General features: G+C 29.6%; 1 protein-coding gene across 6 annotated transcripts in view; it reads left to right on the top strand.

Moving 5' to 3' along the window:
* LOC132722149 (uncharacterized) overlaps positions 1–17,037 on the top strand; it is a 68,513-nt gene that overhangs the window by 29,168 nt on the left and 22,308 nt on the right. Inside the window, exon 1 of one of the 6 annotated variants that reach the window (XM_060706590.1) lies at positions 6,712–6,836. The exons of the other annotated variants lie outside the window; for them this stretch is intronic. Coding sequence (XP_060562573.1) covers positions 6,779–6,836 — 58 coding nt within the window. The 5' untranslated portion in view covers positions 6,712–6,778. Of the gene's footprint in view, positions 1–6,711; positions 6,837–17,037 lie in introns of those variants that run through there. 6 annotated transcript variants of the gene reach the window in all.

The following is a 17,037-nucleotide window of genomic DNA, read 5'->3' as shown; positions in this document are numbered from 1 at the left end:
AATATTTGGTGTCTTTTAAGGAGTGGCAGTTTTTGTAAAAAAAAAGACCGATAATCGGGAACGCAACTTCCAATACACTAAAAATATTCTTTTATTCAAGTTAGACATATTCAGTAAGAATGTCATATATTTTAATTAATTTGTGATTAAAATATTTTACTTACGATGAGCAAAGTATATCTTTAACCAAATCAATTAAATATATTTTCCAGTCATACATTGTTAAACTAAAGACTTCAGAACATTCCCCATATTCAAATGTCTGTTATCATCATCACCGTTCCACGACGTTGTAATATATACATTTTAATAATATGTTCTGCATTCATGACTATGTACAAATATGTATAAGTCAGTAAAATATTTTTAATATCAGATAAATGAATTACTATAAAAAATTTTCACCACAAACATTTGTTAACAAAAGAGCACATACCAATGCTTAAGTTAAAATCTATTTAGTTACTGTTTCTGTTTATATTGAAACCAAAAAGATGCAGAGTAGAGATCTCCTGTTATTGAAACGGGTATTACACGCAAATGCGTACACCGGTCACTTAAATCTGTTTGTATGATATGTTAGAAAATGTTGGCAGTTAATATGCAATTATATTTGCTAATTACATAATTTGGTATAATACGTAACGCCTTCTCATATTTGATATTAATATTTTATTCCTTTTAAATCTTTGAGTTAATAATTTGAGATATTTCTAAACATTTAATATTAGATTTGTATAGCAAATGATGTTAGTATTTGTTTATAAGTCTATCTCTTTCTATTGGGATATTTAAGAAATAATGTTGCATAAATAATATCAAGTAACCAATTAATTGACATGTAATGTAAGCGTTCTCATGCACATAAATGTTTAAGTGAGTCGTTGTTATAGAAACATTATCATCTTTACCCAATCTGCATTGCAAAACGTCTTTTTACATGATTTTCTAAGTTTACCTAGCAATAAACATTTGAGTTTAACTTTCATGTGAATTTGTTTCCTTTTACAAACTACTTACTTGTTTATCTCAAAAGAAGAAAAGCTTTAAAAAAAGATATTTCACCTTAGTTTATATAATCTTAGTGGACTAAATTGGCCCAATAAGTAAAACAATTAAGTTCTTTCGTGAATGGAAACAGAAAATAAAAATAATGATTCATGTCAATTAACTATTTTTGATTGAAAACGAAGGCTTAAAGGTTAAATGTATCTTTCTCCTCAATTGGGTTTTAGGAAATCATTTCATTTTTATCTGAACTTGTTTTTATGTTCTTTGAATTTCAATATAATTATTTGAAATCTCTAACTGAAAGAAATTCGTTACTTACCTATAGTGCAACAGGAAACAGGTCCAACATTTATCACACTTTTCACCACTTGAAGCTGTAAAAAGAGTTGTTAATTCATGATGGATATCTTTGCACAAAATATGTCAAATAGTGACTTCATTTATTAGAAAAGCTATAAATCGGAAACTGCACTAGTAAATATGCATCGGCACCTGTTGTTTTGTTATATTTATTAGAGTTAACACCTTATCTTCTTGTGATTTTTTTTTTGATAATCAGTTTTAACATTTAAGGCATGAAATGTTTATAAATAATTGAAAAAGGTAGCATCTTTATATGATGTTTTCAAACATGGGAAACACTACATAAATGAATATGTTTGTTTTTTATTTTGTTTGTCGCATCAAGTACCATTTAAATACGAAATTTTAAATAAAATAATTTAAAGTTCAAACATTTGCAAAATAACTTTTCGATGTTTCAAAATGCGAATAAAAAAGCAGACCCACCATGGAAATTGAGCTATTAAACCATGAAATATCTTCTCAAATCATGTTATTCGGTGAATTTAATAGGCATTCCGCCACTTATTATGTAGTGGCACATTTTAACTACATTATACAAAATGTTAAACTACTTAATATAAGATTTGTAAATTGTTTGGTACCAATGTTTTAATTGCAGGTTATAATTGTATGGAATGCTAAAATTATCCTACGGGGTATGAAAACACTGTTTTATGTTCAAAATGAAAGATCAAAGTAAAGTTGAAGCGAGGCAAAGTAGACTTGTAAGGTTTACTTTTGTGAAAGAATAAAATGTTCTTGCAAAAAAAAAGTAAATAAATTTAAAAACCATTTTTTTTGTTTATAAACATCACAGCAAAGTTTACCAAGGAATGACATGCAATGAACGCAACTTAGCAACATAGAAGAACTTTTTAACTTTTATTTTTAATATAAAAGACTCTCATTAAAATATATTGAAAAAACATTTAAATTATTTCACAGGGGCTAATTATCTTATACTCGTATATTTCTTTAAATTTAAACTTGAAATTATATTTCAATTATAAAATATATTGCTTTTACTATATTTCTTTTTTGCATAATGTAAGAAGAAGACATTGTACTGGACTAAACGGTTGACCAAAATATTATTAGAGTCACTCAAAACATACTTTGAAAGACCAACAATTATGAAATTGTTAGTTGGCAGCTTCATATTCAAGAATGTAGTCTTTTATTTCAGTCGATTTTACATCGGAAAAAATAATTACTTAAACAGTAGTTTAAAAATGATACGAGGGTCCAAAAAAATCGTGCACTGCAGTTATTGTCGTGAGAGTTATTAATATAAACAAATGAATTATATATCACTTGAAGGGGAAATCTATCTCAAATAAGAAAACAAAAGAACAAGTCGAGAAACCGGCGTGTCGTGTAAAAGAATGGTCATTAAGTTACCTCAATAACGTTATACCGACGCAAGACAAAAATTGGGTTAGTTATTACTGTACTTGTATTCATTGTCTGTTGCTTGTAAAGTGGCATTTGCTTTAATTTTATGTTATAATTTGTTTTACTGTTAATAGAGGAATGATTGATGCATTTTGTAGTTTTTATTGTTCTTATGCAACGTACATGTAACATATTCCACCAGTGCACTTTATATTGGAAAACCCTTGTCACATGCGCCAGCATTACGGACGGACGTCTGTCTGACCGGTTTTTCTTCCCTACCGACTCTTTTGGGCCCCTTTTACATTGCGTTTTTTGCCCTTTTTAAAAAAAAATCCTACATAAAAACTGGGAAATTTGTCCCGCCTTTCCCTTTTTTAAATTCTTTTGTAAGGTATCTGTTTGGTTTTTCCCCAATTTTTTTGCCAAAAAAATTTTTTAAAGATCGTCCGTATTTCCAAAACGTTTAGCGACATTTTCATTTTCACGTAAAAACAGTTTACCACCACGAACAAATGTTTGGGTTTACGAAACCCTTACAATAGGGCAAAAGACGTCTATTTTTAGTGAGCTAGAATACAAAACACTTTCCCCTGAATTTTAACGTTTTATATGTAGTGTTTAAGGAATTTCCGTTTAAAGCATCCAAAAAATGAACTAACCCAATTTTTTTTGTCGTGCCCCCGGTATTACGTAACCAAGGTAACTGTATGACAATTTGTTTTCACGACATGCCGTTTCACGTTTTTTTTCTTTTGTTTTCTTATTTGACACAGATCTCCCCTTCAAGTGATATATAATTCATGTTTTTCTATCAATAACTCTCACGACAATAACTGCAGTGCACGAATTTTTTGGACAACCCTCGTATGTCTATGAAAAGGCCTATGAATTTACCATATATATTGTAACACGTTAACAATGATGACGTCCATTTTAAGGTATCTATGTTATTCAGTTAAAATACTTTAATGTTGAGCTTGGCACCCATATGATTTCAAGTTTAAAATGACAAATTTATACTGTGACTTTTAAAATTGAAGAGAACATAATATCTTTTTCTCGATTGATTATATTTGCAGCGTCACACTGCATGCCGATTTGGGCAGATGTGCAAATACTCAAAACTATGTCATTCTTGCATCAGTGATCCTATCTAAAACTATATCAGTAAAATTGTCAGTTTTCATTTCACAAAAACTTATTACGCAAAGGGTTATTTTGTAAGTTGAATTGGAAATAAATTGCTTGTTATGAAAAACAAATTTGAAATCTTGAATTTTTTATTGGTTATCTTTGAAGTGTCAAACTGCACGCAGATTTGAGCAGATGTGAAAATACTTTGAATTATACCATTCTTGCGTCAGTGATCTTATCTGTAGAATATATCAGTGAATATTTAAGATTTCATTCTCAAAAATGGAAAATCGATATGTTAAAAGTAATCTAAGTAAAATTGGAAATACTGTTAACGAACTGATTCCCCATAAAATGATTAATCAACTATTTTTGTCCCACAAGAAAAAAAATATTGATCATAAAAATTGATTTTTTTTTATCTTAATACAGTTTGAAAGGATTGCATTTTAACATCTTATGAATCCATTTTTAATGTACAGTGAGAGAGACTGTGAGATATACAGAAGAATTATCGACTTTATCTCTAAATACTGACACTGGGCCAATAAGTATTCAATAACATGTAATTACAATGGATTTTACTATATCTTAAGACCAGTACTGCAAAATATAGTTCATTGTTTCATAAAACATTATGCCTTGTTAAAATCCTAAAGAATAGGTTTGTCCCTTTCATCATATCAGTATATAACGATGTTGAAGTATTTACAAGGTAACAGTTTCATTAAAATTTAACACAAATACATGTACCTTTCTTTTCGAATGGCACATGACAGATTTATCAGAATTTATCTTAAAAGTGAATGGAATTTGATGATATAAATCAAAGTTGTACCAATAAAATCTTTACATTATGTTGTTTATTTATTTTGCACCGCCAGATTGCACGCCGATGTCTACAAATGTGCAAAGATTCAAAATAACTTTTATTTATATATACCATTTAGCGACAGTGCGATTGTATCGCACTCCATCTGGAGAATAAATCAGTAAATTGTCAGTTAGCATGGACAAAATTAAATGTGTATATTCGTATTTGAAATATATTGCTTGCGTGTAAAAAAGATCACTCAATGTTTAACTTTCGGAAAAACATATTATTTAATTATATATCTTATAAATATTATATGTTTTAATAGTGTATATATTCATATATGTATATATGCAGAGATCTGTCCCTACCATTAGAAAATGCTATGTCACTGTAAAAATTAAATACTTTTTAATCAAGGCAATCAGTAACTTATTTAAACCGTACATGAAATTGATAACTACATTTATATGTACATTTTATAGTTTCCTAGAATCACTAACTTAGTAGTAATTTCTCCACATCTTAGAGCTAAAACTGAATAATTGAATAAAGGAACAATTTACCGACATGCATGTTTTGACGATTTAACGTTTGTTTGCACAATTGAGATTAATCTAAAAAAGTTTGGAAAATAGATTTGAAGATTTTGTAGATGATCTTGATATAAAAGAAATTCGTTTTTTTATTCTTGATGATTTAGACCGATTGCAGTTTATTTCTTTACGACGCATTACCATCATTAGTAACAGGCGCGCTTTAATATCAAAAATGTTGTGTGTTTTCTACTTGAAATGAATTCGTGATCGGTTGCATCACGATTCATAAAATGCAAACTTTAATATATGCTTGGCATATGCTCTTAGTATGAAAAGTAATTCATCATCGGAAACATCGGGAAATCAATAGTTAATTATTTATAACGTTCACTAGCATTTTCTGTATATTATACATTATGATGAATCTCTTTAATATTGTGTTTCATACCATATCACAAGGATATAAATTGTCACCATGTGTTAGAATTGCATGAGTCATAGGTCACAAATAGGCATTATATGCTTCTTCAAGTATTTGCAGTTTTCGACAAGTTGGACCGGCCTTTACAACAAATGTAAATTTACGCCAGCATTGAAATGATGCAACGTTATATTTAAAATATCTACAAGTATGTGCTAAAAAGTAATCTTTGCAGGTAGCTGAATCGTTAGTGTTGTTGATAAAATTTGCCGTAGCAATTAGTCGATGGGTATGAAGCGTGCATATTATTGTAAAAAATATATAGAACGTTTTACCAGACCTTACTCTGAAATATCATTGAGATTGTAAAATAGGTATTTTCATATCATAGACAATTTATTAAAATATTAAGTGCAGTATCACAGAGATTCTAATAACAAAGCTGTGTCAATACCAGAAGGACTAACATAAAAATAACCTTTGGACATACACTCGCGTGGAATCTCTTAAGATGAACAAGGGCTAGTCCCGCCTTTACCCGGTGCTCAAAGCGTTCCATATTTCAATAAGTCAAATTGAAAGTAGATTTTTTAGATTTGGATACCCAAAAGCTTACATGCCTACTCTCTGTGGCAATGAAAATTATTACAGCGCCCACGCTGGTTTGGTTTTGTTCTCATTTTTATTGGACGTTGAAAAACTGTATCAAATGTATCGTCAGTTTTTCTGATGTTTTGCTTGTATGAGATTTTGATTCTTAACCGCAATTATTCATTTCATGTAGCGCATTAACATATCAGCTGAGTTGATACATCTAACGTATAGAAATAACCAACAAGTATTCAAAACGTTTTTCATGTTGGCCTAGTAAGTTGAAGGAATGTATGAATTGTGATTGCTTCAATGTAAAATGGTAAAACATTAGTCAAGCATGGCAAAAATATATTCCGTGAAAAGACAGATAAACGTGTTTTACTTAGATTCTAATTGTGATCGGACCAATTTATGAATATATATTTTGTTAAACATGTTTATGGAAAACTATGATGAGTATAGTGGCTCTGTGAATTATGTTGCTTTTCGTGTTACATAGTATTTTTGATTTAAACTAATATCATGTTGGAATATTTTTGTCGTTTGAGCTTATGTGTTCTGATGATGACAAGGACAATTGGTAAGGAAAGTTTTAAATACGCTCGTATATCTAATTTGTTATTTATGCAACGATGGATATCATATTTCTTTTTGTGTTATTTTTATCTCAGAAGAAAAAAAAGAACAATTGCATTTAAATGTATATTCATTAATTAATTGCAAAATTAAATAATGGTAAAGCTGCTTCCCAGTTTGATAACATCAGGAATGAGTACTTAAAAAGTACACGAGCGGTTATGGCCCCAATCTATGTTAAACTGTTTAATTTTATATTAGATTCAGGTTTATTACCTGATTCGTGGTTGATTGGGTGTATAAACCTATTTTTTAAAATAAAGAATCTAAGCTTAATCCTGCTAATTATACAGGCCTATCACACAATACTTAGCTGTCTCGGTAAAGTTTTTCACAGCCGTACTAAACAATAGAATAAATGAATTTCTCGCCGATAATAACCTCTTGAATGAAAACCAGGCCGGATTCAGATCCGGGTACTCAACAAGTGACCATATATTTACCCTCCATTTCCTAATTGAAAAATTAAGGTCAGAGAAGAAAAAGTTGTTATGCTCTTTTATAGATTTCTCAGCTGCCTTCGACTCAGTGTGGCGAGCAGGGCTATGGCATAAATTGTCCAGTTACTGGTATATCGGGCAAAATACTAACAGTTATTAAGAATATGTATTCTGATATTAAATCGTGTGTTAATGCCAATGGTCAAACTTCTGCCTTCTTCACCAGTTTCACTGGGGTACGACAAGGGGAAAATTTGTCACCGATCCTCTTCTCCCTATAACCTGAACGACCTAGATTCTGTCCTGAGTCGAGATAATAACGGTATTATCATTGATTTTCACGTGAATAATGCCCTTCACTTTTTGAAACTATTATTATTACTCTATGCAGACGATACGGTTATATTTGGGGAAAAATGAGTCCACCTTTCAGCTGTGTTTTAGATAACTTTTAATAATTACTGTCAAAAGTGGAAGTTAAAAAATTAATTTTTCAAAAACTAAAGTGATAGTTTTCGGAACTAACAAACCGAGTAAATACAGTTTTAACATAAATGGTCAACCTATTGAAACAGTTAAAGAATAATAAATATCTAGGTGTTGTTTTTCTCAGTTCTGGATCTTTTTTTATCTTGTAGAAAACACGTAGTTTCGCAAGCTAATAAAGCCATGCACTTATTGTACATGAGAATCAGTAACCTTGATCTTCCTATTGACCTGCAGTTGAAAATTATTTGATCATACTGTCCTACCTATACTAACATAACGGAAGTGAAATATGGGGCTTCGAAAACTTGGATATGGTAGAGCAAGTTCACACTAATTTTTCTTCGCAAAATTACTAAGACCAGAAAAAGTACTCCTAGATATATGCTATACGGGTGAACTTGGACGCTAACCCCTATTGAAATTATCATTAAGTCCCGAATGGTAAATTTTTGGAATAAGCTTATTCTTTCCAGTAACTCGAAATACTCGTTTAGTTGTTTATCTGCATATGTTACAATCAAATCATATATTTAAATGGCCTTCCTTTGTTAAACAAATCCTAGAATTCAACTGGAAAATTCCTACCTTTGGCTTAACCAACGCTCTCTAACTTGTAAGTTTTTAAAATAAGATGGTCAAGCCTACCCTTGTTGACCAGTTTTTCCAGGATTGGTGCTCGAAACTTGAGGCTTCAAGCAAAGGTCAAAATGTACCATTATATTTAAAGAAAACACATTGTTTGAGGAATACTTTTCCATACTCCCGAATTCTCTCCGACTTGCCCTTATGCATTTTCGCATGGGCAACCATAGATTCCCGATTGAAGTAGGCCGTTGGAGCCAGTCATTTATCCCCCGACGAGCAACGTAAATGTAATCTCTGCCCATTAAATGACCTAGGTGACGAGTTTCATTATTTACTCGTCTGCCCCATTTTTTTTAAGGAAAAACGAAACAAGCTTTTAAAATCGAAGATTTTACAACAATCCAAATATCCTTAAATTTTAAGGAACTGCTCGCCACTAATGACCGAATACAGCTGACAAATCTCGCAAAATACGTAGCATTCACTATTGAAGTTTTTTAAGCGATCGTAAAGTTTATTATCTTAATTTCATATGATTATGCATCAGACTTTAGAAATATCAAAGCCTAATGTTGTTTATTAATATAAATACTGCAAGTTTGATTTGCTGTGTAATATATGTATACCATGGCAGGCGCTAAAAAAGTATGCATAAACTTAGTCAAAAACAGCAACAATAACAAAAGCAATTTGTATAACTTATTACACTCACCGGTATATAATTCCATGTACGCGCACTTCTTACGATTCAACAAGTACATTAAAATTCCACTGATAAAATCCCATCCGAACGAAATTAAGCACACTTCCGGCTCTATTTTGTGTAAGCATCCAGGTCAAGTGAAATAAACATTGATTTATTGAACGTGTGAATAAATGACCAATCAAATTCGATTACATCGGGAAATCCATTTAGGTCATTCCTTTGAATTATTTATATAATTGGTAACCTAATACTAAATATCTTTCATCCAAATATATAGTATTTTTCGCTTTTCATAAGCGCATGTCGTAAATGTAATTGTAATTTTTTAAACCACGCCCTAAAAAATTAGCTATGAATGAAAATCATGATTCTCGTGCTCGAACGAAATGGATAGTAAAAGTTGTAGTAGTAATTTTCCCACGGCAAAATGATTTCATTTCGCACCATGATAGCAAAATCTTTTTATGCTGTATTTTTTTGTTCTTACTGTTTTCCTATTGCGTACATGTAAATTTCAAATAGTACTTCTGTATGTATAGGTGTGTGTGTGTGCGTGCGTGCGTGCGTGCGTGCGTGCGCGCGCGTGTGTGTTTATGTATATGCGTAACAAATATATTATTTCTGTTTGTGCGTGCGAGTGCGTTAATTTTTCCCTGATTTCTAGATAACTTGAGATTAAATTGTCAAAATTTGCAAAGACATATATATATATATTTAACACTTGTGTTAAAAGCTTATAATATTTACCTATGAAATTTGTATGTTGATAATATCCACTTTCCCCACATGAAATTTAAATTATGATACCCATTTAACATTTAATATTGATATATATATTTGTACACATGTAATTACAAATTGTCACCTTGTAATCTGTGCCTCTCAAATAAAGATTATGTTCTATGTTCTATTAAAGTAAAACAATTATAATCCGAGTCCCCGATCTCTCTGTATAAAGCACTTACAATATTTAAATTCCGCATTATATGATTATAATGTAACTGTTAGCTATCATAGTTATATAAGCAACAAATAATTTCTTAAATACACGAAAGGTATTACAATATTAAATGACATTGTAAGTACAAATAATTAGCATTTAATGAGAGTTAGTATTCATATAAGTGTATTAATTTTGGCTGACATGAATCAAAATTTTATCAATAATCAAAACAATAATATATAACTGATTGATTTTTAATAATAATGTATGGCTAGCATGAATATACCATTTTGTACGTGGGATAGGTATTTACATATATTTTACATCAAATAAAAATCTATCAAAAGTGAACGGTATTTAATGAAATAAAAGTATTCTAAACTGACATATACACTGATATATTACGAGAGTCTCAGTAGAATAAATAATAAAAATGATATTAAATATAACTTTAGTGTAGAATTATCATGTACAGTAAATATAAGGTTAAAACAATTTAAAGTCCGGAAAAAAGAAGGTAGTAAACGTATTGCGTTTGTAATTCGTAAGTATCTTAATTTGTAACAGTGTTACCCTATAAAATACATGAATACTTCAGCTATTTAACATTATTAACAACTGTATCTACTTTCTGGAGCTTGTCGGAAAATTCGTTTAAATTTTTTCTAATTTTTTACTGATAGTATCGCTGCAAGTTGTTCACCTATATCGCACAAACTGAGATTGTATACAAGTATAAGAAAAAGACACAGTACAATCAATTAAACCGGTATAAGAAAGTTGTAAGAGCAACTTTAAGAGATCGTAAAACAATTATTGTTCAGTGAGCTGAGCTTACAATAACTACTATTATATGACGCATTATTTATTTAAACAAACGGAATTGTTGCAAATAAATGCATTTCACATGATTAACACGTTATTTTGTTGCTGTTTACTTGTAAATCAATAGACACATGTTCTGAATATAACAACAAGACGTTAACTAATTTCAAAAATATTTCAGAAATAAATTATCGTTATTATAGTAGGTAAAGTAACATTATCTAACAGTAACGACTTTACTATCATAATAGTTCAAGTACTTTAAGCACTTGAATGTTTACTATTTCAACAACAATAAGTACATTAAGTACATATGCATTTATATTTATAACATTTATAACTTTATAATTAATATTATCAGATTAATGAATTACAATAGGAATTTCACCACACATATTATATGTGTTAACAACAGATCACATGCCAATGCTTGTGGTTAAGTCTATCTAAATTCAAATAAAAAGTCAGAGTAAGGATTTATCAAATTGATTTATTAAAATATTAACACCTTATATCTTGGTAAAAAATATAATTACTAATTATTTACAGCATGAAGGTTAATAAGTTTTGAATTATAAAATTATTGTTAATGTTTTTAACGTTTATTGAATCTGATAAGAAATCATAATGGTACAAAAGCTATCATTAAAGCACGCATCAATATGTGTCTTATTCTTACAGACATATCCTTATCAAAATACTATCCCACCAAAGATTAGCATTTAATAAATATTCATACATACATTTAAGATAAGTTATGCAAAAAGGTTTTGTTAAACCGATACAAATTGGACAAGGTGTTGGCATTGTCCATATTTATGTTGCTTCACAAAACGTGTGATTGAAACAGGTATTCCACGCAAATGCGTACACCGGTCACTTTAATCTGTTTGTATGTTATGTAAGAAAATTTGGCTGTATTATGAAATATATTGCAAATGACATAATTTGGTATAATAGGTAACGCTGTCTCATATTTGATATTGATATTCTTTCCTTTTAAATCATTTAGTTTTTTCATATCTTAAGAAGTTTTATATCAGATGTGTATAGCAAATGATGTTAATCTATCTGTTTTTATTGTGGCATTAAAGAAATTATGATGTATAAATAAAATCACGTAACCAATTAATTGACATGTAATGTAAGCGTTCTCATGCACATAAATGTTTAAGTGAATTGTTGTCATAGAAATATAATAATCCTTATCCGATCTGCATTGCAAAACGTCATTTTATATGTTTTTTCAAGTTTACCTAGCAATAAAACATTGAGTTTAACTTTCATGTGAATTTCTTTCAAGATGATACGAACGATTTTAAACTTACATCACTAAATAAATTATTATTTAGTTATCTATTAACAAACTACGTACTTACTGATTATCTCAAAAGAAGAAAAGCACTGAAAAGATATTCACCTCAGTTTATATAACCTTAGTGGACTCAATTGGCCCAATAGGTAAAATCATTAAGTTTTTTCTTAAATGGAACAGATGAATGAAATAATGATTCATGTCAATTGACCATTTTTGATTGGAACTAAGGCTTAAATGTTAAATGCACCTTTCTCCTCAATCGGTTTCTTTAGGAAATCATTTTATTTTTATCTGAAATTATTTTCATGTTCTATGAATTTAATATAGTTATCTGAAATCTGTAACTGTAAAGTATCTCGAAATTCTGTTACTTACCTGTAGTGCAACAGGAAACAGGTCTAAGATTTATCACAATTTTCACCAATAATAGTTAATCATTCTTGTAATAGATATCTTCGCACAAAAGATGTCAATAGTTACCTCGTTTATTAGAAAAGCTATAAATCAGATATTGCACTTGTTAGTATGCATCGGTACCTCTTGTTTTGTTGAAACAAGGATGATTAACAAATTAAAGAGTTAGCACCTTATCTTCATGTGATTTTTTTTTTTGATTATCAGTTTCAACATTTAAGACATGACATGTTTATAAATAGTTTAAAAAAGTAGCATCTTTATATGATGTTTTCAAACATGGGAAACACTACATAAATGAATATGTTTAATTTTCATTTTGTTTGTCGCATCAAGTACCATTTAAATACGAAATTTCAAATAGAATTATTTAAGGTTCAAACATTTGCAAAATAACTTTTCGATGTTTCAAAATGCGAATAAAAAAGCAGACCCACCATGGAAATTGAGCTATTAAACCATGAAATATCTTCTCACATCATGTTATTCGGTGAATTTAATAAGCATTCCGCCAATTATTATGTAGTGGCACATTTAAACTACATTACAAAAAATGTTAAACTACTTTTATGATTTGTAAATTGTTTGGTACCGATGTTTTAATTGCAGGTTATAATTGCATGGAATGCTAAAATTATCCTACGGGGTATGAAAACACTGTTTTATGTTCAAAATGAAAGATCAAAGTAAAGTTGAAGCGAGGCAAAGTAGACTTGTAAGGTTTACTTTTTGTGAAAGAATGAAATGTTCTTGCAACAAAAAAGTAAATCAATTTAAAAACCATTTTATTGTTTAAAAACATCACAGCAAAGATTACCAAGGAATGACATTCAATGAACGCAACTTCCAACAAAACCTAGCAACATAGGATAACTGGCAAAGAACTTTTTAACTTCTATTTTTAATATATAAGAATTAAAATCTCATTAAAATATATTGAAAAACAATTAAATCATTTCACAAAGTAATTATTTTATATATTTGCTTATATTTTAACTTTAAATTATAATTCAATTATAAAATGTATTGCTTTTACTATACATGTATTACTTTTTTGCATAATGTATTAAGAAGACATTGTACTGGACTAAACGGTTGACCAAAATATTGTGTCAATCAAAACATACTTTGAAAGACCAACAATTATGAAATTGTTAGTTGGCAGCTTCATATTCAAGAATCTAGTCGTCGATTTTACATCGGAAAAAATAACTACTTAAACAGTAGTTTAAATGAAAAGGCCTATGAATTTACGATGTATATTGTAACACGCTAACAATGATGACGTCCATTTTAAGGTTTCTGTGTTTTTCATTAAAAATACTTTAATGTTGACCTTGGCACCCATATGATTTCAGGTTTAAAATGACAAATTTATAATAATTGATCTAAACTGTGAACTTTGAAATAGAAGGGAACATAATATCTTTTTTCTTTATTTGTTATATTTGCAGCGTCACACTGCATGCCGAATTTGGCAGATGTGCAAAATACTCCAAATAATGTCATTCTTGCGCCACTGATCCTATCTTAAACTATATCAGAAAAATTGTCAGTTTTCATTTCACAAAAACTGATAACGCAAAGTCTATTTTTGTAAGTTTAATTGGAAATAAATTGCTTGCTATGAGAAACAAATTTGAAATTTTTAATTTTTTATTAGTTATCTTTGCAGCGTCAAACCGCACGCCGATTTGAGCAGATGTGAAAAATGCTTTGAATTATACCATTCTTTCGTCAGTGATCTTATCTTTAGAATATATCAGTGACGTTTTTAGACTTAATTCACAAAAATGGAAAATCAATATGTAAAAAGTAATCTTAGTAAAATTGGAAATAAATTACTGTCAAAGAAAAGTAAAAAGTTTTCATTTGGATTATCATTAAGTTTCATGTATATACCTTCTATACACTGTAAGTGAACTGATTCCCCATCAAATGATTAATCAACTATTTTTGTCCCACAAGAAAAAATGTATTGATCATAAAAATTGGGAAAAAAATCTTTACACAGTTTGAAAGGATTGCATTTTAACATTTTATGAATCCATGTTTTAAATTTATAATGATAGAGACTGTGAGATATACAGAAGAATTATCGACTTTATCTCTAAAACCTGGGCAAATGAGAATTCAATACCATTTAATTACAAGGGTTTTACAATATCCTAAGACCAGTACTGCAAAATATAGTTCATTGTTTTATAAAACGTTATGCCTTGTTAAAATTCTAAGGAATAGTTTTGTCCCTTTCATCATATCAGTATATAACGATGTTGTCAGTATTTACAGGGTAACTGTTTCATTAAAATTTAAAACAAATACATTTCTTGGCACTTACTTCTTTTCGAATGAAACATGACACGTTTATCAGAATTTCTCTTAACAGTGAATGAAATTGAATGATATAAATAAAAGTTGTACCAATAAAATCTTTACATTATGTTGTTTATTTATTTTTTGCAACGCCAGATTGCACGCCGATGTCTACAAATGTGCAAAGATTTAAAATAACTTTAATTTATGTATACCATTTTGTGACAGTGCGATTGTATCGCACTTCATCTGTAGAATAAATCAGTAAATTGTCAGTTTACATGGACAAAAATTAAATGTGTATAGTCGTATTTGAAAATTGTCATTTGAAATATATTGCTTGCGGGTAAACCCTCAACGTTTAACTTTCGGAAAAACATATAATTTAATTATATCTTATAAATATTATATGTTTTAATAGTGTATATATTCATATATGTATCTATGCTGAGATCCGTCCCTACCATTTGAAAACGTTATGTCAATGTAAAAATGCAATACTTTCAATTAACCTTTAATCAAGGCAATCAATAACTTATTAAAACCGTACATGAAATTATGAAATTAATATCTACATTTATATGTACATTTTATAGTTTCCTAGAATCACAAACTTAGGGGCACTTTTTCGACATCTAAGAGCTTAAACTGAATAATTGAAAAAGGAACAATTTACCGCCATGCATTTTTTGACGATTTAAAGTTTGTTTGCACGATTGAGATTAATCTACAAAAAGGTTGGAAAAAAGATTCGACGATTTTGTAGATGATCTTGATATAAAAGAAATTCATTTTTTTATTCTTGATGATTTAGACCGATTGCAGTTTATTTCTTTAAAACGCATTATCAGCATAAGTAACAGGCGCGCTTTTATATAAAACATGTTGTGTGTTTTCTACTTGAAAAGAATTCGTGACCTTTCAAACATATGTTTTTTTCGCGCGGTTGCATTACGATTCATAAAATGCAAAATTTTACATATGCTTGGGATATTCTCTTAGTATTAAAAGTAAGTTATCATCGAAAACATCAGAAAATCAATAGTTAATTATTTATAACGTCCACTAGCATTTCCTACATTATGATGAATCGCTTTAATATTGTTTTCATACCATACCATGAGGATACAAATTGTCCTCATGTATTAGAATTACATGAGTCATATAGGTCACAAATAGGCATCATATGGTTCTTCAAGTATTTTCAGTTTTCAGCAAGTTGGACCAGATTTTACAACAAATGTGAATTACGCCAGTGTTGAAATGATCCAACGGTGTAATTAAAATATCTACTAGTATGTGCCTAAAAGTAATCTTTGCAGGTAGCTGAATCGTTAGCGTTGTTGATAAGTTTTTGCTGTAGCAATTAGTCGATGGCTATGAAGCGTGTATATTATTGTAAAAAATATAAAACGTTTTACCAGACCTTACTCTGAAATATCATTGAGATTATAACATAGGTATTTTCATATCATAGACAATTTATTATTTATTTATATGAAGTGCAGTATCTTAGAGATTTTAATAACAAAGCGGTGTCAATACCAGAAGGACTTACACAAAAATAACTTATGGACATACTCGCGTGAAATCTCTTTAGATGGGTCACGTCTAGTCCCGCTTTTACCCGGTGCTCAAAGTGTTCCATATTTTAATCAGTCACATTGAAAGTATTTCATTTTTCATTTTCATTTTTTTAATAATCATTTATATATTTCGAAATGCCTTAAAATGGTTTCTACAATATATCTGGGTCATATTTGCTCATGATAATGATTAATCAATAAGTTTCTATCATTACGTTGTAAGAGGAGGCTTTTCAGTGAAAATGGCCATTTTTCACAATATGCTCATGGGGGAAAGGGTTAACTAAAAAAATTATAAATGTTACAAAACAACAATTTTTCACCAAAATTAGGTAAAAGACCACATGTTAACATGGAAAAACTAGATTTTGGGTGATTCCAAAGTTTTTCATCATTTTTGTTAACCCTTTACCTCATATATACGCGAAACAACGCACTTTCGACCCCCCCCCCTTTTTAGGCCTGAAATAGTGAAAAAATGTCCTATTTGGGCCCCAAACACATGTTTTCGTTTGAGAAATGT

Source organism: Ruditapes philippinarum, unplaced genomic scaffold (assembly GCF_026571515.1).
Source record: "Ruditapes philippinarum isolate M1 unplaced genomic scaffold, ASM2657151v2 ctg3992_1_1_1_1, whole genome shotgun sequence".
Classification (NCBI taxonomy): domain Eukaryota; kingdom Metazoa; phylum Mollusca; class Bivalvia; order Venerida; family Veneridae; genus Ruditapes; species Ruditapes philippinarum.
Note: the sequence above shows the minus strand (reverse complement) of the source record. Positions and strands in the feature narration are given on the sequence as shown.